Source organism: Netta rufina (genome assembly GCF_964035555.1).
Source record: "Netta rufina genome assembly, chromosome: 3".
Classification (NCBI taxonomy): domain Eukaryota; kingdom Metazoa; phylum Chordata; class Aves; order Anseriformes; family Anatidae; genus Netta; species Netta rufina.
The window spans coordinates 57,334,919-57,360,963 of NC_140125.1; the positions used below are offsets into that span (position 1 = coordinate 57,334,919).

Below are 26,045 nucleotides of genomic sequence, written 5' to 3' on the forward strand. Positions count from 1 at the left end.
GGTGGTCATGAAGACATCTTGAACACCAGGGAGAAGTCACGTTGTACTGTAACAGCAGGATGGCCATGGTTTTAAGCTGGTAGAAGTGGAAAGACAGTGCATTCCTGTTGAGGTACAGTCAGGGATGGAGCAGAATAGTGGTATGAGAGAGTGGGTTCATCCCCAGCTCTGCCAGTAATCCTGCTGTATGACTTGCTGTGAGTCATACCTCATCTGTGCTGCTTTGCCTCCAATTGTGCAAATGAGGTAACAGCACAGAACTCTAAGTTTTTATTGAGGGCAAGTGAAAAACACTAGATAAGGGCACATCAGGTGTCACTGATAAGCAGACATGATATATTTCAGTGGTTCATATGTATGGAGGTAGTCAGAGGACAGTCACAAAACTGAATGCATTATTATATCAATTTGTGTGCAAAGACACCCATATTAGACACGGCAGAAGGTGCTACATCTTTAAAGGAATCCTGTGAAGCAGAGTTTATACTCATAATTATAGTCCCATTCTTGATAGTCATGACATAAAGCACTCAATAAATCTCAGAGAAGAATGGAAATAAAAGTATTTCCTTCAACTACATGTGATAGAAAGAGGATAACTTGAGCTATCTGCAGTTACTAATTCCCATACCTCAGAGCACATTGCCAGTTTGGCAGTCAGTAAGAAATCCTTCATGACCCCTAAGTATAAAACTCATTGTGTGACATGTTTTGATTTTAAATTATTTGGAAATCATAAATAGCAAAGACCTAGCAGGCCACTGGGTGTACATGGTTTGTGGGGTAGGATATGTCATTACTCCTTTCATCCCGGTCCTTCTCAGTCCAAGTAATAGTAATAATGCTTTTTGTAAATGCTGTTGATTATTCTGTAAGATGTAAGTAAGCTGTGTCTGTGTTCCAGTATATGATGTCTGAACTAAATTAAGGGCTATTATATCAGTGATTGTACTGAATCATGGAAAATTTGAATACGTAATGGCTATGAATGATTCTGAATGTGCATCTCACATCTGAACCACTGAATTGAGAACTCTTGCAGTTTTAGGTCTAATTTGGGTTCAATCCAAAAATGTATCTTTTCCAGAATCACCTGTGTGTATGTCAATATAATAAACATACGTGTTTAATAAATACTGATAGAGTCTGATCATCTGAAGAAAATGTAACATCTTTTGGCCTGAGGTTTGTTTTGGCTTTCATGTCTCACTTCTGGTGAGATTTGTTACCTTAGAATAAAAGAAACAAACTTCCAGGTCTCCTAGCAAGCTTCTAATGCAAGACAAGGAACAACATTAAATCGTTTTTTTTATTGTTTTTTTAAAATCCAGTTGGGGGATGGTGAAGTTGCAGAGTACACAGATGAGAACTTAAATGATCCAAATGTGCTAGCTTTTTCTGAGTCAGTCAGGGGGTGGGTGTACTCGTTAGAAGCCTACAAGTCTACTTTTAATGATTACCCAAACATGATGTGTTTTCTTTAGAGCAGATGCAGAATAAACCTCTCAAAGGTGACAAGCCTTTGACTCACACAGAAGTGTAGGAAGGACTGCAAGTTTGATGTTTTTTTCTTACCAAACTATATACACACACGGAGCTGCTAATTACTAGATACCATTCTCTGAAGTGGTTTTTGATCATCTCTTTTGCAAGTTCAGGAAGCAATATTACTTTTAAGTGTCTGTGCTATTTTTGATGACTGAAAAGGTGCTGGTCAGGCCTTGTGAGCACTTTATCAGGGGCCAGCAGCATCTCCTGTCAAAGTTTGTAAAAAAAAAAAAATGAGTTAAATAGTGAATGCTGCAGATGGTGATACTGGTCATTAAGTATTTGAACAAATGAATTTTGGTGAATGCTGAAAAGTAAGCTCAGAGGAGCAGAGACTTTATAGAAATAGTTTGGAAAGTGAAGTTTTCCATTTGAGCTCATCTCCACCTTTGAGCACATTGGATCCTGTTGTGAAGGATGGCATGCAATTTTTTATGCTGCTGCCTAGCTCTTAACATTTAAAATACAGTAATTTGTGAAAGGTCAGTATGTTCTCTTAGAAGCTCTTACAAATTCTCTAGTGACTCCAGGAGTCCCCAGCACTTGCCCAAGCAGAAAATTTGTGTAACAAGTAGCTTTTAGAGTGATTATACTGTTTATTATGCTGTCTTTCAACTTTGGGTCCAAGGAAACCTTCCAAAGCACCAGCTTTCAATTTGGGAAGCTCACAATGAAAAAATACAGAAAACCACCTTTATGCAGCGTAACAGAAGATCCATAAATCCCTTTGGATTTACTGTAGTGAAAATGCAAAAAGAAAAAAATGTTGGGGTTTCACAAAAACAGACAAACTGACTAGCTGCACCTGCTTTGCTGTTGCTTACAGACATTACAGAAATAAGCAGGTAGAGTTTGAGGCTTGGAACCATTCCTGATGAGGACAAGCTTAATTACAGTGTCTCTCAATGTGGATGTAATTACTTCGGTGGTTCACTTTTCGCTCACTCCTGAGCCTTGTTTTTGCAGATGGTCCAGCAGCATATCCAGTCCCGGTGCAGAACACCAAGCCACTACTGACCGTCAGCTTCACGTCTGGAGACATCAGTTTAATGAACAATTACGATGACCTCTCTCCTACTATCATCCGCTCAGGGTTGAAAGGTACAAAAGGCAGACATCTCACCCCCTTCTATTCTCTGTTTTACTTGCACTTTTAATTATGTGTGTATAGGTTATGTTTTTCTGTTCATCTCTCAACCCAGGAGCTCTTATCACCCAGAGCTCAGCTGCTGGTGTTGCCGTTATCAGCACTGACACCTGCTGGTGAAAGAGCAGTGCTTGGTTAATAGATCTTTTTGTATTTGGAAAAATGTTTAAATTTTTGAGATTTTGTTTTTATGGGAGCTTTCTAGAGCAAATTGATCTGTTTGTCTTTTTTCAGACGATTGTGCTATTAAGTTAACGCTTGCTTGTGTGAATGGTCCTCTTATATAACACTTTGTTTATATTTTTAATTCACAATGTCTCTTCCCATGCTTTTAGTAACCAGGTATGAATCACAATACTCTTTTGAATGTCTTACAAATTTTGGAAACTTCCTGAAATTATCGATTACAAAGAGGCAAGTTATGCTGAAAGAAGGAAAATTCCACTGATTATTACTATAACATCTTGCTAAGTGATGTGTGAATGTTTGTAAAATCAGCATTCCATGTCAAATCTTTAATTTACATTGAAATCTTTACTGTTCTTACCTATCAAAGAGTCCCTTACCTTGCCAGCACCCTCAGTAAAATTTATAGTGTTTTGCCTGCAGAGAAATTTTAATTCACTAAGGCACATAAGTGAATACATAAATATGGGCTCCATTGATTCTTTTTGGTCTCTACAAGTAAATCAGTTTTATATTAGATGCAAAAAAAAAAAAGGGAAATCTAAACTGTCAAAGCAAACCCTTAGCTTTTCCGTAATTGTACAGTATTATTAAAAAGTTATTCTAATTCCAGCACAGTAGTTTTTGGGTGATCAGCTGTGCAGGGGAGTCTTAGGAGGTAAAAAACCACCTTTGAGAATTCTGCCCCACTCCTGCTTCCATCTGTCCCAACACAAGAAGCATGTGGCTGGCAAAAAGTAGCTTCATGAGGCAACCCTATGATCCAGAAAACTTCTTCAGCCAGAAGGGCTGCTTAAAGCCTGGGAAAATTGGAACCCATTTAGAGAAGCTCTTGTGATATCCACCTCTGTGCCCAGCATCACTGTAGAATTATAGTAAATCGGGTAAGTAGTCTTGAGTTGGCATCTAGTCTGTGCTTCTGTCTGGAAGCAGTAGGAGAAACTTGCTCACTGTGTAGAGTTGTAGGGATCCTACTTGCCAAGGATGTCTGTCTTGTTTCACTAATGGAAAAAGGTCCCTTAATTACATCACGTTCCACTAGCAAAATATTAGCGCACAAGCTGCAGTAGAAATATTTTTATGGTCTGTAAACTTGACTGCATCATTGACATCAGTAGAGGAAGAATGTGCAACATCTTGTTGGATAGGCAGCACATGTGAGACAGAGGGAGAGAAAGGTGATTGGGATGTCACTGTCTTGTTTTGAAGTTAACCACTGCATGATGAAAAGCATTTTACATATAGTTGATATATGGATACACAGATTTTCTGTACCTTCTTATCAAAAATTTTGTCAAGCAACTGTCATTTTGCTGGTTATTATCACATGTAAGAATGTGCAACCCACCCAGCACAGGGCCTCCATCCTCTCCAGCCACTTGGAGATCAGCTAAGAGTGAATGATCTTCAGTGTTGTATGTGAATCAATTCACGTGTTTCTGTCTGCAATGTGTAAGTATTGCATTGTGGTCTCTGTAGCAGATGCCCTTGTCTTTATAGGCTGCTGTAGGCTACTAAATGTATTTTTAAAGCAGGCAACTATAAAACTCTTTCATGCAATACCAATATATTTTTGACCTTCTACTAGCTTTGCATAGCTGTCATTTGACTGGCAATATTCACATTAAATTGTTGTATGAAAGCTTTTGCTGTTGGATGAGAATTTGATTACCCAAATGCAACTTCTTCGCTTCATCCAGCTTAAACACTCCTGGAAGTTTTGTCTATTCTAGCAGAGGTCCTGAACTGTTCAGCTGTATGCTTTCTTTTTTCATACTTTTTAACTCAGTGATTCTCAAAGCTACCTACTGAAATACATCAACTAGGTGTACTAGTTAGCTGCAACTGCTACCTGCAGAGCTGTTGCACATCTGGAGTGCTCTCTGTTAAAGGTTTTTTAATATTCACACCTGTGATGGTTGGCTAACTAGCTTTGGGGGATGACTGTGATCCGCTGATTCATTTGCAGATCAGTACCCTAGATGAAATCTCCCCCTCATTTCTAATCTCTGCGCTTGCACTGAGACCTGGTTATGAGGTGAGCTATTTTATCTCAAGGTTAAAAAGCCTAAGACCCCGTTGGTGGTGCAACATGCTGTGGAGTCACTCCGTCCCAGGGGGATGCTGTGGACCACATCTGGTTCTTCTCTGCCATTGCAGCAGCCTTGCTCTAGGAATTTGGAGAGCAAGAAAGAAAATTGGTGGACACAATAATCACTCCTCTTTCTCTTGGTATGGGGATCAATGGGAAGTTTTACTTGAAGACAGCTAGCCAAATGAGGTTCTTGTTTCACTTTGGTAGTTAAGCGAGTGTAGTAAAGCTCATTATCACAAGTGGAGTTGATCTGCTTGCCCCACTGATTTCTAAAATAATTATCATCAAACTCTGAGAAAGATGGATTAAATCCCATTGTAGATTACTTAGAGGGCCGACAACCAAGAGAAAAAGAGGCATACAATGCCTGGCTCTGAAAAAATTATCTTGAGAAACCTGTGTCTTGCTTCTGATACATACAGAAGCATAATTCCCATGAGAAATATCAGAAAGTTGAAATAATACAAAACCATTTTAAATTGCACATAAAAGTCCCTGAAAATGACAAGTTGACAACTTGAAACAATTTTGAGATCCTTCCTGCCAACTCTTATTTCTCTCCTGCTTCTTCATTTGAAGACAGCTTCTCGCCCACAAGTGTCTTCAAAAGGTTCTTGGCAGATTGAGCATCCCAGAGCACAAAAGTTTTGTCTTTACCATCACTTTGTCTCAGTACAAAATAGCTGCCTTTCACCTCTGGTTTAAGATTAAAAAGGTTTAAAGACTAGCTCAGTATTCCTTGCACATGCAAATCTGCCTTTGAAACACAAGCAGAAACACAAAGTACTGTTTTGGTGCTCTTGTTGAAGTGTGACAACGAGCTGGAGGATATAACGGTTTGAAATTAGCATCCCCAAATTAAGCTGTGGGCGTTCCTCATTATGAGGTGCCTGTAGGAGAAGTAACTGATATGTATATTCATATCCATGTGTATGAGAGACTAAGCAATCCCTGTGTGCTTCTGGCAAACTTCTGCTAGACAAAGGAATAGCTTTCCAGAAGTCATGTCAAATGAAAAGCTATGACTTGGAGGCCATATGAATTTAAGGACAAAAATCCAAGTCTTTCAAGTTTGATGTTACAAATCTTGGGTTATATTAAAAGTTAAATTCACAAAGAGTGGGGGTATGAAGCATTGCCACATATGCTGCTTTTTGGCACTGTAGGCCTCTCCACACAAGTAGTTTTTGCTGCTCCCTTAGTCACTGAGGTTATTTATCTGGGCATTAAATTGATTTCACTTATTTAGCCCAAGGTTGTACACATTATATCTTCCACACCAGTTTTAACATCACAAATAAATTCTTGTACTTAACATATTTAGGAACAACAGCTAATTTACATTCTATACTCACTGTAGAGATAGAGAAGTTAGTGGGTTTTTACACTTTTTTTGCAATCCACAAAATAAAAAGGAAGAGGCATTCTCAGAATTGCATATACATTATATTTGCTACTATTCTGATGAAAATATGTAGGTTTTTAAGTAACCTCTGAGAGTATGGTTTAGATTCTCAAATCACTGTTGTGCCTCTGGAAACATTGTTCCTATTGATTCTAATAATTGGTTACTGCAAACTATCTTTGCTCTTTCAGATGTGGTGGTCCAGTGGTGTACGCAAGGAGACCTACTTGCAGTAGCAGGGATGGAGAAGCAGTGTCAGCTTGTTGAACTTAGCAATGGCTCCCTGTTGAAAAGCGCACTTGTCAAGTTCTATAACGTGCGCGGGGAACATATCTACACTCTGGAGACACCTGTGCAGGTAGGAGGTATTTTTAAGTCAGTTCTTAATGCTTTGCTGACTTGATTTTTCCACATTGGCTTTTAGGTGTAGACCTGCAATATGAAAAGGATTGCAAAATGTCCTTAGTGAATTGATAAATACAATATATATATAAAAACACTGTAAATAATCATTTGTATTACAGTAGATATTCAAGAGTACATCTGATTCTAAGGCTAGGTATTGTGCGATATGAAATAAGAAACATTCTGTTTCCTAAAACCATCGGGCAATGAGTGGACAAGATAGAAAAGGGAAATTCAGTTATTTCACAGGTAAATGGGCGAGGACAAAAATCTAGATAACTTGCTTAATGTTGTAGCAGTGCCAAGAACTGGACTAAAATATTCCAAGTCCAGTATCAGTACCACAAGGTTATTCTCTCTTTGTTAGTGCTATAGTTTTCTAATGTATAATCAGTTGATCTGATGCAATATTTTACCTGTTTTGGCATCAGATGGAGAAGGATGAATTAGGCAGTCTTGTCTCCCACTTACTGTACAGATTTTCACTGTAACCTTGGTCATGTTACTTAACAAACAAATGTCAACACGTGTGTTGCTCAGGAGCACAACATGCTTCATAAGTTTCCACTGATATTTCAGAACACAGCTGAACATCATTCTACAGCTTATTTCTTTTTTTTTTTTTCCTGACTGTTACTAGTGAAATATAATTTATAATAACTTTGAAATCCAGAAGTGGCAAAAATGTTAGATATATTTACTTAATTATGATTAATGATGCTACCATCTATTACTGTTTCCTTTTCAGTACCGTGATCTGAGATGGATACAAAAGGATGACACAGTAAACCAGCTGCTGAGCTTTTGTGTTTACTTACATTTAGCATTAATCTGTGCTTATTAGTACTAGTGCTCTAATTTAGATAGAATTCTTTAGTTCCATAGTGTATAAAATAAAATAATGTTGTCTAAAGCTAACCTGAATATGTGCGGAGATACCTAATGCTGGTTTAGGTATCTAAAAGACTTACCCATGCACACAGTTTTATTGTTGTAAATGTAGCCCTTTAAGCAAAGTAGCACAGCCCTATTCTCAGTGGATCACTTCTGGAGAAAACATATTTATACCAGTGCAGCTCATTCCCAGGCCAGGTTAAAAACAAGCTGTATTCTGTTACTTTAGTTCTAGGATACAGTATGTCCATGTTAGCTGTTGAACTGGTATAACACTTCAGTGTTGAGCTGTGAAATCAAGTTGATGGTTGAGCAGTGGAACGGATGGGGACAGGTTGCTTTAAGATGTACATCTGTACAGGCTCATCTCTTACTGCTCTCTCCCCCAGTGTATTCCCAATAACCTCAAATTCTCTTTTGCTTCAGTGCTTTCATTTCCGCTAGTTCTTCCAACATCCCTTCATTTCATATTTTTCAGCTCTTCTCCTTTCCATTCTATTTATAAGCACATATTGTGGCTGGTGTGAGAGGTAATTATTCTGCCATTAAATGAGTACTCATAGGACAAACTGACAGGTCATACAGAACAGGTAACTGCGCCACAATGCACTATGTCTCATAGTGAAAATAATTAACCAGAGCTCCTCTGCTTTTCCAGCTGACAATTTTCACTGAAATTTTAGCAGTATTTTATTATCATGGAGATTTCCCTCTCTTTCTCGACTTCTGATGACAGCCTACAGCTTCAGAGGTTACTAAACAAGGATGGAAGTGAAAGATAGGGAGATGGAAACCACCAATTAATATCACAATCACGGACTCTCATTTCCTTAGGAAAACAGGCTAAAAAAAACAATCAAACTCACATATTTATGTTAATTTTAAAACTGTGTGCATAAACCTGCCCTAAATTAAAGCCATTCCTCTCATGTTGTTAGTCAATGTTTATTCTCTTTATTTAGTGCACTTAAATTCGTATTTACTGAGCTGCCGGAGGAAGTGAGGGGGTCTTTCAGAAAGACACCTGTATCTGCTCGTGTGGACTTTATGCTAGTATGTATTTGAATGCTGGTCTAACAATATTACCACCTAAATAACAGATATGCTAAAACATTGCAAAGTGTTCAGTCTACTAACAGAACCAGATAAAGACTGCTGTTGCAAAAATATTGCTAGTAACTGCCCTTATTCTGTACCTCTGTTCCAAAGATGTATACGCAAAGATGACAGTGAGTCAGTGGTCCCAGTGATATGTCTGATGACAAATTCATCAAAGTAAATTCATTAGTTTTCTATAATATGGCAGTCAGCCTCGTAATGGGATTTCATAAAACTCATCACTGGTTATTGAAAACAAATGGAAGAAAAGAATTTCCACATCTCAAACTCTTCTATTTAAACTGTTTCTTCTGAAGCAAGCAAATGTGTGACTGGAAAAGCACATTTATTCCAAATGAGCATTGTTCTGAATATAAAGGTCAAAGAAAGTAAAGCAACAACAAACATAGAACATAGGGGATTACTGGTGCAAAACTATGTGGTACTCTGTCCCAGTCCTTTGATAAAGCAGATGTCTGAAATTTTTATCAGTAAAATATACTCAGCTATCTCTGTTTCTGCTGTTTGCCTATCCTGTATATCTTGGTAGGGTGTTGCAGGAAACAAGAAATGTTACTGAATTGTTTATAGCAAAAGTCAATCTAAAGCTGATGTGTGATTTATATGCAACTTGGCTGGAATGTTACGTAGCATAAAGTCACTGCAAACCCCAATATAGAATAGATTAGGGTACTGCAGTTTACTGATCCCGACGATGACTGTTGTCATGGTTCCCTTAAAGGTGTTTTATATGCCACCTTCTCCTCCAGCTTTAATATGTTTTTGACATCCTCCATATCATTTGATTAACTCTCTTAAGCACCTTCAGTGTAGGATTTTATGGTTCATAAACCCAGTTTGCTGACTATAAAACCCTAGGAAGGGAAATTGCACTTGTTTAGAAGTATCCAAACGAACACTGAAAAATAATATTCATAAACAGAATGATAGAGCTAGCATATTGTAACTGTCTCTTGTTCTCTGCACTGGGGCTTCAGCCCTGACATTCTGAAAAAAATGTATTTGCAGAATATAGTGCAATGAACTGAAAAAGCACTGCTAAAATCTGGGCAAATGAAGAACTTCTGCTACACGGAGTCAAACTGCTTTGAACTGTGAAAGAATGATGAAAAAATTCCTGAAGTCCCTTCAGAAAGTCACACCAGACTTTTATATTACCAGAAGCAATTATATCAAAAACAGGTCCATGTTGTGACTCCCAAGAGTCAATACTGATTATTTATCTTATTCAATGAGCATATCTTAAAGGTTGTTGATCGGCGGATAACTATTCAAAATATACTATCAATTTCTGTAAATCTTAGTACTTACTGTTTTCACCCCTGTGTGTAGAAACATCAACCTGATGAACTAAAAATGTGCCCAGTTGTTTTATCTGACAATTTTTTTCATGGTCCTTCTTTCCCAGCATTTAAAATTGTTATTAAAACTGCAGGCTGCCCTGCTGGTTGTAATTTTTTTTTTTCCTTTTTTTTTTTTGAAGAATGTTTATGCTATTTGTTAAATCCTCATAACTTTTTCCTGGCAATAATCAGGGATGGGAATAATAGTAATAGGCCTCATTCAACACTGTGTCAGTCTTGCTAAAATTGTTTCCTGGAAATGCCGCAATCGAGTTCTGTCACTTGAGAATTTCTCATCTGATGTGCAAACAGGGTTATTTATTATATCAATGAACCATACCCGCTGTCACAAAATTCACTTCTCAGTGGATACAACTACTTCATGTCTTCCTATTTGGACTTCAAACTCAGGAGTCTCCTGCAGGACCACTTAAAAATCAGCTATCTACTGACTTCACCAAACATGTGAAGTTATTCTGTTTGATGATTCACATTTTTTGCTTATATTTCAGCTTCCTTCTCTGTTTTTTTATGATTTTTCTTTCTTGCGTGTCCCAAAGAGGACCAGGGGAAGAAGATGGTGGATTTAGAAACCCTGATACTGATCTCATCTATGCATTTATAATCCTAGAGTAAATTTACATTAGCTTATGATTTTATACTGCTGTGTAACTGCTGTATGAACAGATTAGACCTAAAGTGCAAAGAAGAAGAAAGATAAGAATGAGGTGAGCTCAGCAAGTTTCAGAATCAGCAGTTGTACAGGCAAAAAGATATGATGCAGAAAAACTGTCGTCACATTTTTCTCAGTGTAGTACTTTTAAACCCTAATCCAGAGTTTTGTACCAAAGGCTAAATCTTTATGGGAGAAGGTCTGGGTAGTCTTCGAGAAGACCCACTTGCTCTAACCATGCTGCAGTCAGCAGAGCCCTCATGACATTTCATGGACTGCTCCTGTGCTGGAAATGTCCTGGCATCTGAACAGTTAGATTTAAGACAGTGTGCTTCTGCAGAAACCTGATAATTGTGTAAAATCCATTTTACTAAGGCCTGAGAAGGAAGGTGCAATTTTAGGTTAAATTCAGATCAAAAGGACTTTGAGAGAAGAGGCTGCCTTTTATGTTACCCAGCTGAACTGACCTTGCTTGCTTTGTCTTCATCTATTTCACATACAGTGTTCAGGGTTGTTGCTTCTGAATTAACATTGTCTTTCATTTTCTATTGCCTGAAGTTAATCCTATTTAGTTGTCGTTGGATGACACCAAAGTTTCAAAGAGTTTATTTACAGAAATAAAAGAGTTTCAGGATGAAAAACAAAAGCATCAGCTTAGAACTAACCAGCATAACAATTCTTTGGGATATCAATAAAGACCTTCATGTTTTCTGTATAGGCCATAAGAGTATTTCTGACTGCTACACGAATGGGTCATGATCAGGACTGCAAAATACAGCCTTTCTATACTTGGTTAGGAACAGCTTCATTCTGCTAGGATGGAATCTCATAGTTACATTGAAATCTAAACAACAACACCAAAACTCACTGTAGAAACAGGATACAAGAAACACCTGCAAATCAAATAAGAGTTTGCTGAGTTTGCTGCATGAAAAATCATGTAAGGCCACAGCAGTGTAATTTCTGAGCATGTCATAGTCTTTATTGCTTTTATCACCATCAGTTCTCTTGCTAGTTAATATTATTTCCACTGTAAATAAGGGTAATAGAAGAACGAAAATACTAAATTACTTTCCAACAATTATCCTTGAACTCTACAGCAGTGCAGAGATGTGCACACAAAATTCAGAAGAGCCAGGTGGGCACTGTAGCCGTTGCACCTTCTGGTATCTCTGAAAAAAAGCAGGGAGAAAGGCAAAGCATGCATCTCCACAACAGCAAGGTACAGTGAGAGAAAGCAGACAGTGTCCATTAGGGTTTTTACTTGTATGTACCATTCAGTAGATACCATTTCTCCTGAGAAACATCCCAGTCTCTGCTGGACTTTCTGCCTTGGAATACTGTTTTTGTTTATCTCATTACCAGTGGGACTTCCAGTTCTAGTAATCAAGGAACCAGTGCAAGCATCAGACGAGCCACATAGCTCAGGATTTCTGAGCTGAAGGAATGAAGCAAGGAATAGCTTGAACAGTGTTGTCTTTGACTGAACTGTATACAAGTGATGGCAAGTAGATAAATTGTGTTTCCTCCTGTAAGAGAGACAGATGAATGGCATTGAGTAGACGTATCTGACTTTTAAACCCACTGGAAATAATAGAAATAAATGCATGCTTTATAAGGAACAATACTTTTGCTTCAGACATGGCAGATCAATTGCTTTTCTTCTGCATAGTTTGGAGTTATTAGCTGAAGCCAGCTAATAACTGATTTGCAGTAGTAATTGATTCATATCCATGTCCTTCAAGGGAAAGAGTGGGAAGCCTAGTTATTGAGAATATTATTGGAGCAGTACATTTAAAGGTCAGGTCAGATCTGGCATTTGGGTGATCTTTTATTTCCCCAGGCCTTTAATCATGAGCTAATTTTCTCTGAACCTCATCATAAGTCCTAGATCTTCCCTGAAAATGAAGTGCTGCTGGATATTAGTCTTGAGGAGTACTGGGGCACTGACCATGCCATAGAAAAAGAAGGCAAGGCCTGCCTGGGGAATCAGTACACAAAGGCAAAGCAGTATTTTACAAGCACCACTTGATGAGACTGAGTATATAAAGGTTAAAAGGTGAGGAATGTGGGCAGACTAAATATGTAAATGGGAGAGTGGAAATGTCATGGTTTACAAACAGTTCTTCCCTTGTAGGTATTATATCTTTATCTGTTTAATATTTTTATCTATCACACATACAGTGGGATTGGGTGCACCCTCAGCAGGTTTGCAGGTGACACCAGAAGGAATGGATACCATCCAAAGGGACCTGGGCAAGCTAAATAAGTGGGCAAACATAAACCTAATGAGGTTCAGCAAGTCCAAGTGCAAGGTGCTGCACTTGGGTCGGGGCAATCCCAAACATGAGGACAGACTGGGAGAAGAACTCACTGAGAGCAGCCCTGCTGAGAAGGACTTGAGGGTTCTGGTGGACAGAAAGCTCGGCATGAGCCAGCAGTGTGTGCTTGCAGCCCAGAAGGGCAACCATATCCTGGGCTGCATCAACAGAGGGTTGGGCAGCAGGTGGAGGGAAGGGATTGTCCCCCTCTACTCTGCCCTGGTGCTGGTGTGCTGCATCCAGGTCTGGGGCCCCCAGCACCAGAAAGATGTGGGGCTGTTGGAGCAGACCCAGAGGAGGGCTACAAAGACAATCAGAGTGCTGGAGCAGCTCTCCTGTGCAGAAAGGCTGAGAGAGCTGGGGATGTTCAGCCTGAAGAAGAGAAGGCTCCAAGAAGACCTCACTGTGGCCTTTCAGTACTTAAATGGGGTTTATAAAAAAAGATGTGGAGGGATTTTTTACATGGACAGTTAATTATAGGAGAAGGGGGAGCAGTTTTAAACTAAAAGAGAGGAGATTTAGATTAGATATTAGGAGGAAATTCTTCACTCATAGGGTGGTGAGGCACTAGCACAGGCTGCCCAGAGAAGCTGTGGATGCCCCATCCCTGGAGGTGCTCAAGGCCAGGCTGGATGGGGCTTTGGGCAACCTGGTCTGGTGGAAATGTCCCTGCCCATGGCATGGGGGTTGAAACTACATGATGTGTAAGGTCCCTTCCAGTCCAGGCCATTCTATGATTCTCTGTGCGTGTGTTTATTTAAACATGCACCCACTCATGCACATATTGTTCACATAAAAATGCATGCACATACATAAAAAATGCCTAAATAATGCAGTCATGTGTTCAAAAGTCAGAAGATGGGTGAGTTATGGTTGCCTATTGGGAAATTGAGATGAAGTCATACAGTGAGACAATGTCTTTTGGCTTCTGGCTTTCTAACTGTTCCTCAGCTCCACAGTGCTTTATTGCCAAAGGTCCCACGCAGCATTTCAAAGATACTGAAAAAAAATTTTCCTTGGGAGTATGTTTAAGATTGCACAGGTTTTTGCACTGATAATGTCTGCATCTCTGCTCTTCCCTGCATGCTGCATTAACCTGAGAGATGTGGTTTCATTTGCTTCAGATAACTGGATGAGAAGAGGGCTATCTTGGTGTATTATATTATGTTATAGTAGCTGAAATGCTAGACTTCATGGTAGGGCTGTTGGTATGGTGTATTGGTTCATGATAGCTGGGATATTAGACTTCATAATCTCTTCTGGCATTAAACTCTATGTAAGCAATAAACGTTTTTGTGCTAAGTCACACATTTGTTTGTTCCCTCACCTCATTTATAGGTAAGCTTTGCTTGATCCAGTGTGACCAGAGGGATGTGGTTTGGTTCCCACAGTAACCATCAGATAGTTCCTAACTATCAGATAGCACTAACTAACAGGCAGATAGTTCTGCCCGTGCTGGAAGTCAGTCCTTGAGGAAATCAGGGCCTATCTCCTAGTGCCTTCCTCAGGCTGTTGTACACTGTAAGTGGCAGGTACCTAACTTTTGTCAGTGCCTTTCCAATCATATTTGTTTTGCAAGCAACATGAACTGTCTCATTACTGCCAAGCAGTAGGAGGGTTGAGCACGCTCTCAAATAATGAAAATACCCATCGGTAGGGACATTTTATGTGATCACTCATCAAATCCGAGGCTCTGTCCCACAAATAATGGTTATGACAAGCTATGTAATAATTATTGATGGTACATGAAGGATTTCTCAATTCTTTTGAAGTTCTCCACTACAAAATGCCTTTGGCAATTACTGTGAAAATCACAATGTTCACATGTTGCTTTCCATTTGCATATCAGTCAGCCTGAAGGTTTCTGCCCCCATAGAACCGTTAGTAGCGTTGTCTCTGAAGCTCTTTATTCCTCCCACTTTAAAACCAATATTTACTTTGAAATTTAAATCTAGGATAAGATGACGTAGCAGGGAAGATATTTTTTTCTGAAAAAGTTGTCATCCAGTCCTTAATCTTGATGATAGGCATCAATGTCATTCTGTGCAACTGCATTTTGGTTTATAGCATTCACAGGAAAAAAAAATAAAGTCTTGTGCTTATTTCTCATCTTTAAGCAATTTAAATTTGTAAACTAGATTAGTAACTTCTAACTCCAAACTAAATTAGTAATTTATAGGCTAATCCAAACCGTGTATCTGGGTACCATATCACTGGAGAGGAGTAGATAAAGGTTACTATTGATGGTGCCTTGACTTCTATCGTCTACGTAGTTAATTCTTGTTTGCCGCATTATGATATTCCAAAGAGACCCTGACCTTTCAGTAAATACAGTTCATAATTAGCTAAAGAATATATTCACTTAAACTTCTGGATGTCAAGGGTTGTGAAAAGAAGGGAGCCCTTCACAGGAAGGAGTAAACCTTTCGCAGTTCACCGGTTACAGCCCTCTGGACAGTATTCTTCATGGAGTGAGTGTTTCTTCCTCTCACTATATATATATTATACTATATATATATACAGAAAGAGAGAGAGAGAGAGCAGCTGTGGGATTGAGACTCCATAGGATATGTGTATATATGCAAGTAAAGAGTTTTGCAACACAGAAGGCAGGAGATGACGTGGCTGCAGCTAACCCTCTTGAAGGGCAAAAATAATAGTGGTAGTGCTATAAGAGGTCACAACACACCAGTGCTGTGCGTGAAGAAGATGGGTTTTAGCATGATAGTTTAGAAAACTTCTTGTGAGCACAAGTAGCTGTCTGGGAAAGAGCTCAGAGATGTTTGTGGGACAGCTCTACTCATGAGGATCGTCTTGCACCCCGAAGCACAAGTTTATTCATGTTACAGAATCACACAGAATCACACAATTGTAAGGGTTGGAAGGGACCTCTGGGATCATCGAGCCCAACCCCCCTGCTGAAAACAGGTTCCCATATCTCTTAAGAGCTGGTGTTCATTAGATTATCTAGTCTGTTCAGTTTTTAGTGAGGCTGTTACTTGAGACCTGCAATGAAATCCTTTTCAGTGGTTCTAAATTTGCACACAACTCACTATTATCATGTAAACTCTTCATATTCCTTCAGCAGAGAAAGATGTGCAAAGTGGGGGGTTGAGCTGATTTTTGGTATATGGCTCTGAGTTCTGACACTTTGTCCCAGTCACCTCTATTTCTGTGCTTAATGCCATGGACTTTGACATTTTTCAGTGTGGACAAGCAGGACACAAAAAGGCCATTCTTCATTTTGCCCATGGTGGTCTTTTACAATTCACTTCCTCTGGGAATGGTTCAAAAAAGACATTGTGTGGCAGAAGACTCAGTGCAACACAAGCAAACCAATTGGATTTTGTTCACTAGTCTACTGATTGTCTCTGGGCACATAGTTTGAATTTCATTTGTAAACTATGAGCCATTACCAGAGGATGAAGATTGATGAGATGACTGAAAAAACAATCTGGATGGGGCCTCAAAGGATCCTGCTTTTTAACACTGCGTGACTTTTAAGTCACATGTCCCCATAGTGCCTCATTTTCCCCATCTGGGTGATGAAATCGATAGACAATTCCTTGTGTGAAGCACTTCAAGTCTTGTGAGTAAAAAGCATGATATAAATATCAACCACTTTTATCAATAATTTCAGATGTTCATGTTTTTTCTCACTTTTGTGGACAATAATGTGCATGTTTAAGTTTCTGGAAGATGAAAGGGAACATGTTTGGTTTTGAACTTCTATGAACACTTGCTGCACAATTGTTTGGGTGCAAGTATATGATCTTTCCAAGTTATGCCCTCTTCCTTTCCTCTTCATGCAGCGTCCCATCATCTCGATCTGCTGGGGTCACAGGGATTCACGCCTGCTGATGGCTTCTGGACCGGCGTTATACGTTGTCAGAGTAGAGCACAGGGTCTCCAGTCTGCAGCTCCTGTGCCAGCAGACCATCGCTAGCTGTCTGCGGGATGACAAGGATATCAGCAAGCTGACCCTGCCCCCTCGGCTCTGCTCGTACCTCACCACTGCCTTCATACCAACAATCAAGGTGAAAGGAAAGAAGCATGTGTATGTGTGGAAGAGGAATGGGTTGCTTGATTTTCTTCCCCCATGCTGCTCCTAAGTGACAAAGGATAAAATCCTGGCTCCACATAATTATGATAAAAAAGCTTGATTAAGGGTAATTCCTCTCCTCTTCAGTGACATCATGGATCAGTGATCAGTGTGGTGCCTACTAAAATCTGAAAAGAGGGCTCACACCCAGATCTGTGCTAAACCTTGTGGATGGCCTTTCCCAAGGGTACAATATGCTGTTGACTCGTGCAGACTACCAAAGAAGCTCATGCCAATGATAGTATCGTGTCACAGTTTAGGAGAGATTCACAGTCGCAAAACTGTTGCCTCCCTGCATGTTACATGAGTCCTTAAGACCTGTGGTTGCCCAAATATCTCTACTGACAATGAGTTCTGCTAACCTTACTGCTCCAGCAGTGCTATGGGAAAATGAAGCAGATATTATGCCTTTTCCTGTACATTAGCAGAGCTGTTTGCAGAGCCATCTGCTCAACCCCATTTTTTCGTATTTTTGCCCTCAGGCACATCTCAGGATTTCAAAACTCTTTATCACAGCCTGTAAACCAGAGCATTAGCTAGTAAATGGCCTACATTCAAATATGTATTTTTGTGTTATGTATTTTTGTGTACGTATTACAGCATTTTATTTGAGTTTCAGGTCCTTGTTAAAACAATATAGATCTAGAATAACCAATTTGAAATCTGTGGAGTTGGCCAAGCTTAAATGAGACCAAATTATGCCTATAATACAATGATTCAACACAGTTCCGTTTGTGTACTGCCAATCAGGGCAATTTATGCAACTGTGAAACATTCCACTTGTCAAAGAAGAATAAATACCTTACTGTAACCATGACTCCTTGATCTCCAACGATACAGAGCATTAAGTAGAATAGTGGTAAAGGAGCACACATTACTAGTATTTGTGTCGTAGAGGCTGTATTGTCTTGGACAAAAGCAGTCTAGTTGCTTTAGGACTGAGCTCTTCATGGATTAATACAGCCTACCGGCAAGCGGGGCAAAGTAACCCACCTTGAGCTTTGGGCTCACATTTCTCAACACAGAATGCAAAAAGGCCCTCATCAAAGATGGGTTGTGTGCATGGAAATGAATGGGATGATGGAAGAGGTACAAGTTTTTTTTTCCAGAGCTGACAGCATCATAGCATAGTGGCATAGCATGCACCAGTACTAACTAGGAATGGGAACATGAGTGGCTAAGTTCACATGAGGGGACAGCAGGAGGCAAGATACTCTGACTTTGACTTGAACACATTACCCAAGTTAAAACAGACGTTTGCAATAGAGCTGGGACTTTGATACAAGTTTGTTGTCTAATGCAGTTCTCCAACAAGAAGTCCTACCTTCCTCTTTGATGAAATTAGTTTTAGTTTTGTAGTTTTGAGCTGCTTTTACCCTAACTAAATAGTATACAGCACCTCTGTCTTGCATGTGGGTCTTGCATAACTCACGCAGTAACCTGTACTAATCTTGAGCTGCCAAGTTAGAAGTGGATTCAAATTCAGTTAGTCATGTCAGGATTAAGTTACCACAGACAAAAAAAAGCAATAACCTATAGAAAACTTTCTCTTTCCTTCCTTCGTTTAATTAAGCCTCCTATCCCAGACCCAAACAATATGAGAGATTTTGTCAGCTACCCAACAGCTGGCAATGAACGGCTTCACTGCACGATGAAGCGGACAGAAGATGACCCAGAGGTTGGTGGTCCATGTTATACTCTGTACTTGGAATATCTTGGGGGACTGGTGCCCATCCTCAAAGGACGTCGTATCAGCAAGTTGCGGCCGGAGTTTGTCATCATGGATCCTAAAACAGATGGAAAAGCAGGTAAAAGTGAATTGTAGCTCTGTATAAAAAATTATTTAGAAAGACAGACTTTAGATATTAAAATCTCAGGAGTTAAAAAAAAAATCTATATATGCAATATGGAAGTTAGCATCTGATTTTTTTTTTTGATGGGAAAAAGTTCAAGCTCAAGCTTCTCAAATTATAGCATATAGTCTTCTGTTTTACAAAAGAGAACTTCTTGTATTTTGAATAGAGAAGAATAGATTGCTAATTAGCAGAAAATATTCTTTAGTCTTAATTTTGAAGTCATTTGAATGCGATTCACCCCTCTGAATCATGTGCACTTGAGTTCAGACCATTGGAAACTTGGACTTTATACAAGGCAAGGTGAAGAACAGTTAATTATGTCTGTATAGTTTTATCTTGTCTGCTGCCTGTGGATCAGATTTATGCTTCTGATGACTGATAGTTGTAATTGATACCAGTTTTCTGAAGCAGCACTTATATTTTCTGGGGCCTGTCTTGATAGATGAAATCTATGGAAACAGCTTGATTTCCACTGTGATTGACAGCTGCAACTGCTCTGACTCCAGTGATATCGAACTGAGTGATGACTGGGCAGCAAAAAAGTCTCCCAAAATCAGTCGAGCTAGCAAATCACCCAAACTCCCCAGGTAATCATTGCTTGGATATTTCATCATCTTTTTTTTTTTTTTTGCCAAGTTTTCTTCCTTTTCGTTTTCTTTTTCTTTTTTTTTCATTTCTTTAAAAAGTGTCTTAACACCTCAGAATGTTAAAAGCAAACTCCTTTGAGGAGCAGTGGGGTCCTCTGCAGTGTGCAGTTCTGCAGTGATTTCAGAGACTGGTGTTGAGGTGGACTTTGGGGAAAGCTGTGGGGCAGAAAATAATGGGAAACAATAGGCACCACTCTTCCCCAGCAGTTTCAAGGAAAAGCTTTATGAACTCTCCAACCACTGCTTTTGCTGTATGTGAACTCTTGGCACCATGGAATATTTCCTCCTTTAGATAGTCCTTTTTTTTTTATGCACTCTGTGCTTAGAATCCCCCTTAGGGATATTTTCAAGTTCAAAAATCCACACAACTGATCCTGGCCTAGGTGGCACTGCTGATATGGCAACCTTGCAAGGAAGACTCAGCAAACTTCCTCCTAAACATTGGGTTGACAAGGCTCTGTAACAATATGCAAAACAAATTTCTAAGCTAATTTTTGGTCTGGTTGCTTTCCTGCCAGCTCTTCATATTTATTATGTGTGTAGATAGAATCCCCCACCTGTACAGCCTCACTGATAACCATGATGGTTCTCATAGGCACTGATGTCTGTCTGCCAGCTTCATGTTGTGGGATTGTGGCACTGATGCCTTCTAGCTGCAGCTTTTCCAAAGGCTTTATAGTATGAGACTGTCCTAGACTGAGGCAAAGGAAATGCATCCCTTTATATGTGACTGTAATGTGTAAAATACCTGAATTTTATTTCAGTAGTCCTTGACAGAAGAGCCACCAATTCCTGCACCTAAAACAGAAATAGTTCAGGGAAAGGAAGAATCTTGTTGTCTTGGTTTTCTAAGAGCAGATTTTTCAAATATAACTTCTGTTCTTTATTTTTGCCACCAGTGATCTTTTTCGGTTGCATGATCCCCTTATTCATGGCTCCCTTTGTATAACATGGGCTAGGAGTAACTTTTGGCTTAGAGTGAGAGCACTGATGAAGTTTGTGGAGCCTTGGTTTGCTGTGCTATTGCAGAGATCTGCCAGCTCAAGCATCATGTTGCCATTTCTTGAGGCTTTGCTCAAAGTCTGCAGAGCTGAAATAATTCAGCCTTTTACACCTCTTTATGGATTAGTGGAGGATATATTGCGTCTGGTAAAACTGCTGTAAGCTTCGTTAAATGAATCTGAAGGCATCTGATCTGAGTTACTGCAAATGTGTTGGGCTTTTTATATCTTCAAAATTTGAACCATAACTCTCCATCCTGTAGACTATGCAGTCTTCATTCATCACCTAGAGAACACCATACCAGTTATCTTCATTACCATCTTTATATTCCAAGACTTGGATTTTTTTTACATGCCAGTTGATGATTCTAATTATTGCTTTATATGCAGAATCAATATAGAAGCTCGCAAATCTCCAAAGATGTCACGAGCTGCGCAGGAGATATCAAGATCACCAAGGTTACCGATAAGGAAACCTTCTATTGGTTCACCAAGCCTAACCCGAAGAGAGTTTCCTTTAGAAGACATTACTCAGGTATTGTGTGCATTGTTACCAGACCTGAGCCCAAATGCAGTGCTTTCCAGAGGCAGCAAGCTGTGATAGAGATCCAGTGATCACCAGTAGAATAGTTTCATTTAATTGCAGCTGCTAGATGGAACACCTGTAGAATCCTATTTTCTAAGTCAATGTTGATGGTCTAAAGTACCAATGGAGTATCAAGCATTGTTTGATAAGTCTTTCTCCAATTACTTCTGCCAATGTGAATCCATGTGAGAGATTTTATTCTAGTTGATGTTGTTGGCTGTTTGAAAGTATATGTGAAAGCGTTTCTTACTCAGTTTTTGCAGAGCTGTCCTAATGCCACCGTAGTTCTCTACTTTGCTAGGATTCTGCAGAGACAGGGAAATGATTGCTCTACAGGGCCAAATGTTCTCTGTTTCATAATTGCTTGGAACAGCCTTAATTGGAAGGAAGGCAAGAAATTGGCATTTTGTGTTCTTTGTGTTGTTCACGTTCTGTGGGTAAATGAAACTTAGCAGCCTGTAAAACTGTCTGGGTTACTCATTTCATTAATACCAATCTGAATTATTTTCATTTTATTTTCTATTGTTTCAGTTGCTTTTTTTCCATTCTGTCATTTCACTTTTTCCTTCATACTAAAACGTTCTTGGTCAGTTACCTAGCAGTGGTAGATAAAAACAAAAGTCCTTTGAATAGCACAGGAGAGCAAAGGCGTAAATCCCGTTCTTGATGCTGATGGCATAACTCTTGGACTTTCAAATTTATTAATCTTTTGTAGCTGTAATTTGATTACCACAGAAGCAGTGGTTTGGGAAACTGCTTTGGAAGCTCATTATGAATTCATTTCTGTCTTATTTATTGTGCTGTAAAGTGATTTTTAAGCATAGAACCAAAGGGCAGGCAGCATTTCTTTCTGAAATACAAAATAGCTGGACCTTTATTGTGTGGGAGAAGCAAACATCTGAAAACAGTCTTATTCTCACTAAGCAGCTATCATGTTCTTCTGCACTTCAACAGCTTTAAGTAGCCTATATGATTGTTGACATAATTTCTGATGGTTTTCAGATATCAAAATGAGGCTTCTTAATGACTGGGTATAATAGTTGCTACAAAGACACTTTAGGCTATTCCAATAAAATAAAAGAAGCTGCAGTTGTATTATCACTTGCAATAGCTTTACTGCTCTGCAGGTTTTTATTAGAACTTCATGCAGATTTTATCAGGTGAAAAAGATGTTTTGTTTGTTGTTTTTTTTTGCAGCACAACTACCTTGCTCAGGTCACATCTAACATCTGGGGAACCAAATTTAAAATTGTGGGTTTGGCTGCTTTCCTACCAACGAACCTTGGTGCAGGTAAAAGTAAATTCTTTTGATTTTTTGCATAGCAATGTTTCTAACAAATAACAAATTTATGCTGTCAGACTCGTTTCAGGTGATCAGAAATCTTCTTTAACAAATCTTCTTTAACAAAGCTATTTTCTGTGGACAGTAGGAATTATATTTTACAAATTTTACTGTAGCTAAAAGAGATTCAAATCTATAAATACAATAACAAGATGAAGACGTTAAAAGTCTTAGCTGTAATGAACAGATTAATTAATAGTAAAGTCCAGACCTTAACAGGAGGAAATTCTTCACTCAGAGGGTGGTGAGGCACTGGCATAGGTTGCCCAGAGAGGTTGTGGATGCCCCATCCCTGGAGGTGTTCAGGACCAGGTTGGACTGGGACCTGGGCAACTTGATCTAGTGGGTGACATCCCAGCCTATAGCAGGGGCTTGGGACTGGGTGGTCTTCAGGGTCCCTTCCAACCTGAGCCGTTCTATGGTTCTATCATTCTGTGGTAACCCTCAGCAGATTTCCTTTCTGAGACATTTCCCATTTTCCCCGAGTTCATATAAGTCTGTAGAATCCTGTGGTCAAGAGTTCCAAAAGTAGAATGGAAGAAATATTTTTCTTTCCTAAATATAGATGCAAATACAGGATGAAGTAATTTATTATTTCCACAGCTTATTTAACTAAAGAGAGACTGCTTCTGTTTAAGGAGAAATAGCTGAAAGAAACAACCCTTTTTATACTGTTTATGCAAAAATAACGTTACATGGTGATTTGGTTATGAGTGGCCCATACATGCATTTGTTCAAAAATAAATCATATAAAAATAGTCATAACTCTTCTATCTACTTTGAATTAATTCTCTCTCTTAGCTTTAGATGGTCTTTGTGTGACAGATTTCTTTTTTTTTTATTTCTTGTTATACTTTGTCTCCAGTAATATATAAAACCAGTTTGCTGCATCTTCAGCCCAGGCAGATGACAATATATCTCCCAGAAGTGCGAAAGATTTCAATGGACTACATTAACCTGCCTGTCTTTAATCCAAATGTTTTCAGTGAAGATGAAGATGATTTACCGGGTAAGGAGGAACTGGAGATTTTTCAAATTATGGGTTAAGCTAGCTGGAGGACAGATCATTTGTGTCACTAGCTCCCTCTGGTAAATACACAAATCAAAATCTCTTACTCTGATGGAGTCCTGTAGAATAGAATTAGAACAAGGCTAATATGTATTACGGACATGTTTTTTTCTAAAAATACACGGAAAGTATAATCCACATAGAGCTACTAAGTTTCAAGTTCATTGTAACATTAATCATCTTCTGTTTAGTTCACTAAGAATTCTCTGTAGATTGAAGCCTTGCATTCCCCATCTTTGTAGACCAGAATTATGTTGTGTCAGAAGCCCAGAAAGGTTGTTCTTGTGACCTGATGGCATCAAAGCACCATCTGCTGACAGGAGCCTGGGGAGGTTCCTGACTTACCCAGCCACATTTTGAGATGTGTTAAAAGCCCATTTGGATTTTTATCAGTATTGAGTCTTACAGAGAGGCTAAAATAGTGTATTGTATAATCGATGGGGGATCAGGAAGGAATTTCTAATTTCTCTGAGGTGGAAGGTAGCAGAACATTCAAGTAGTGCAGGCAAGGCTTGGTTGCAGGTGATATGGGTGTGACAGATATGTGTGGGGTGATAAGAGTGTGGACTAGAAGTACTGAAGACCTTCTCCAATAAAACAAAACAAACAAACAAAAAAAAACAAAAACATGCAAATAAGATGAATACATAATTGCCAAAAAGTTAAATTAATACAATTTCAGGATTCTCACATCGATGAGGGATTCCTGTTTCTCATGTCACAGTTTTTTGGAACTATGGAGTGGCCTTCATGGACAGCCAGCATTCTTTAAGGGGGAAGATGTGTGAGCACTGCAAAGGACTTACAAGCTTGAGATAGAAGCTAATGAAGTAAATAGAAATTCTCACATTATTTTGGACCATCATTTTGACTGCTGAAAGCATTCCAGCTTGTGACTAATCCAAGCATCAGAGTATTTCTCTGAATTTTTAAAGAAATATTCACATGCTTAAAAGGAAGCCCATTCCCTCATGATTTGAGGCTTGGCTTGTTTAATTTATGTCTACCTGATATGAACCTGTAGGATTTGAAGAAAGAAATAGTTTCTTCAGAAAAATCTGAAAAAAAAGTAATAACATTTTCTAGTATGAAACCTGCTTCAAGCATACAGAACATAATAGAAAAATTGAATAAGAAAAAAAAAAAAGAAGTTTTTTTTGTCCCTTCATGAAAATTGGATCTGCAATATCATTTCTTTTTATATTATTAAAAGAGCCAAAACAGTATTGTGAATCAAAAGTTTGTAAACACCACAGAAATATGGGGAAAATTGATAGAGTTTTGTTCGAGCTCTTTGAGAAAGGTAATAAAAGAGTCACATTACCCAGTCCTCTATAAGAATCTTTCTCTTCTGGCCACTTTTTTCTTTGAAGTTTCTTCTGAACTTTCATTTCTGACTTGACTACTTAAATTTTAAAACCTTTTGGAGATATCCTTTCTTAAAGCACGTATATAACGAAAGAAAGTACCTTATACTAACAGGAAAATATATTGCAGTGTAGATGATGATTACATAACAGATTTAAAACAAGTAAACCACAACAAGAACAATAATAGTAGAAAGCTGCTCTTGGGCAGTGGAATTTATTAGTGAAGTACTCTTGGGACAGGTACTTTTTAATGTAGTCAGTAAAGACTTGGCAAGGCAAACGGACAGCGAATTGATTTAACTTGCAAATTATGCAAACAAATCAATTAAAAACCATTGGAGAAATGAGAAAATATTGGATTTAAACACATTGGGATATTACGCAACACCATCACAAATGAGGTGTTATTTGGATAGGCACTTAATTCCCATGACAGCGACGTTCGGGATTGCTCAAGCCAAGCTAACAATTAAAATTCATGCTCTGGAGGATAAATTGCTAACCTGCAGGCATTGGGATGAGTGCATGGCCTGCCAGCCAGGCACAGAATGACACTGCCTCAGGGTCCATGAAGTTTAGCTGTCAGCCTTCTTCTAAAGGAATAAGCAGAGCTACCGTAAAAGCTAGCCAGCATAGCCACCAACATCTGTACACCTACTATCTTTGGCTGGGGTGACTGATGTTGATAAGAACCTAATGCTATTGAAAATGTAATTATAGAGTATGGGTAGGTGACTAGAATTTTAATTAGAAATTAATGAGGAACTGGGCAGTGGCTGGAGGAGTTCTGCCTAATGGATACCTTGCCTGATTGCATCTTGCAGATCAGAAGTCTTCACAGAATTTCCACACACATGTGATCATGGATACAACTCACTTATAATTTTCCTTTTTTTTTTTTTTTTTTTTTTAAATACAGGAAAACTAATAAGGACT

At 38.9% G+C, this 26,045-nt stretch overlaps 1 protein-coding gene across 2 annotated transcripts in view; it reads left to right on the top strand.

Moving 5' to 3' along the window:
• The window catches only part of TULP4 (TUB like protein 4), a 146,165-nt gene that overhangs the window by 113,490 nt on the left and 6,630 nt on the right, over positions 1–26,045 (top strand). The window contains exons 6-14 of one of the 2 annotated variants that reach the window (XM_084283313.1): positions 2,515–2,649; positions 6,573–6,739; positions 7,535–7,570; positions 16,949–17,173; positions 18,812–19,046; positions 19,537–19,681; positions 21,133–21,277; positions 22,526–22,619; positions 23,536–23,679. In XM_084283313.1, the coding sequence (XP_084139439.1) occupies positions 2,515–2,649; positions 6,573–6,739; positions 7,535–7,570; positions 16,949–17,173; positions 18,812–19,046; positions 19,537–19,681; positions 21,133–21,277; positions 22,526–22,619; positions 23,536–23,679 (1,326 nt within the window). The remainder of the gene's footprint in view (positions 1–2,514; positions 2,650–6,572; positions 6,740–7,534; positions 7,571–16,948; positions 17,174–18,811; positions 19,047–19,536; positions 19,682–21,132; positions 21,278–22,525; positions 22,620–23,535; positions 23,680–26,045) is intronic. The other variant, XM_084283314.1, reaches the window with a different exon arrangement.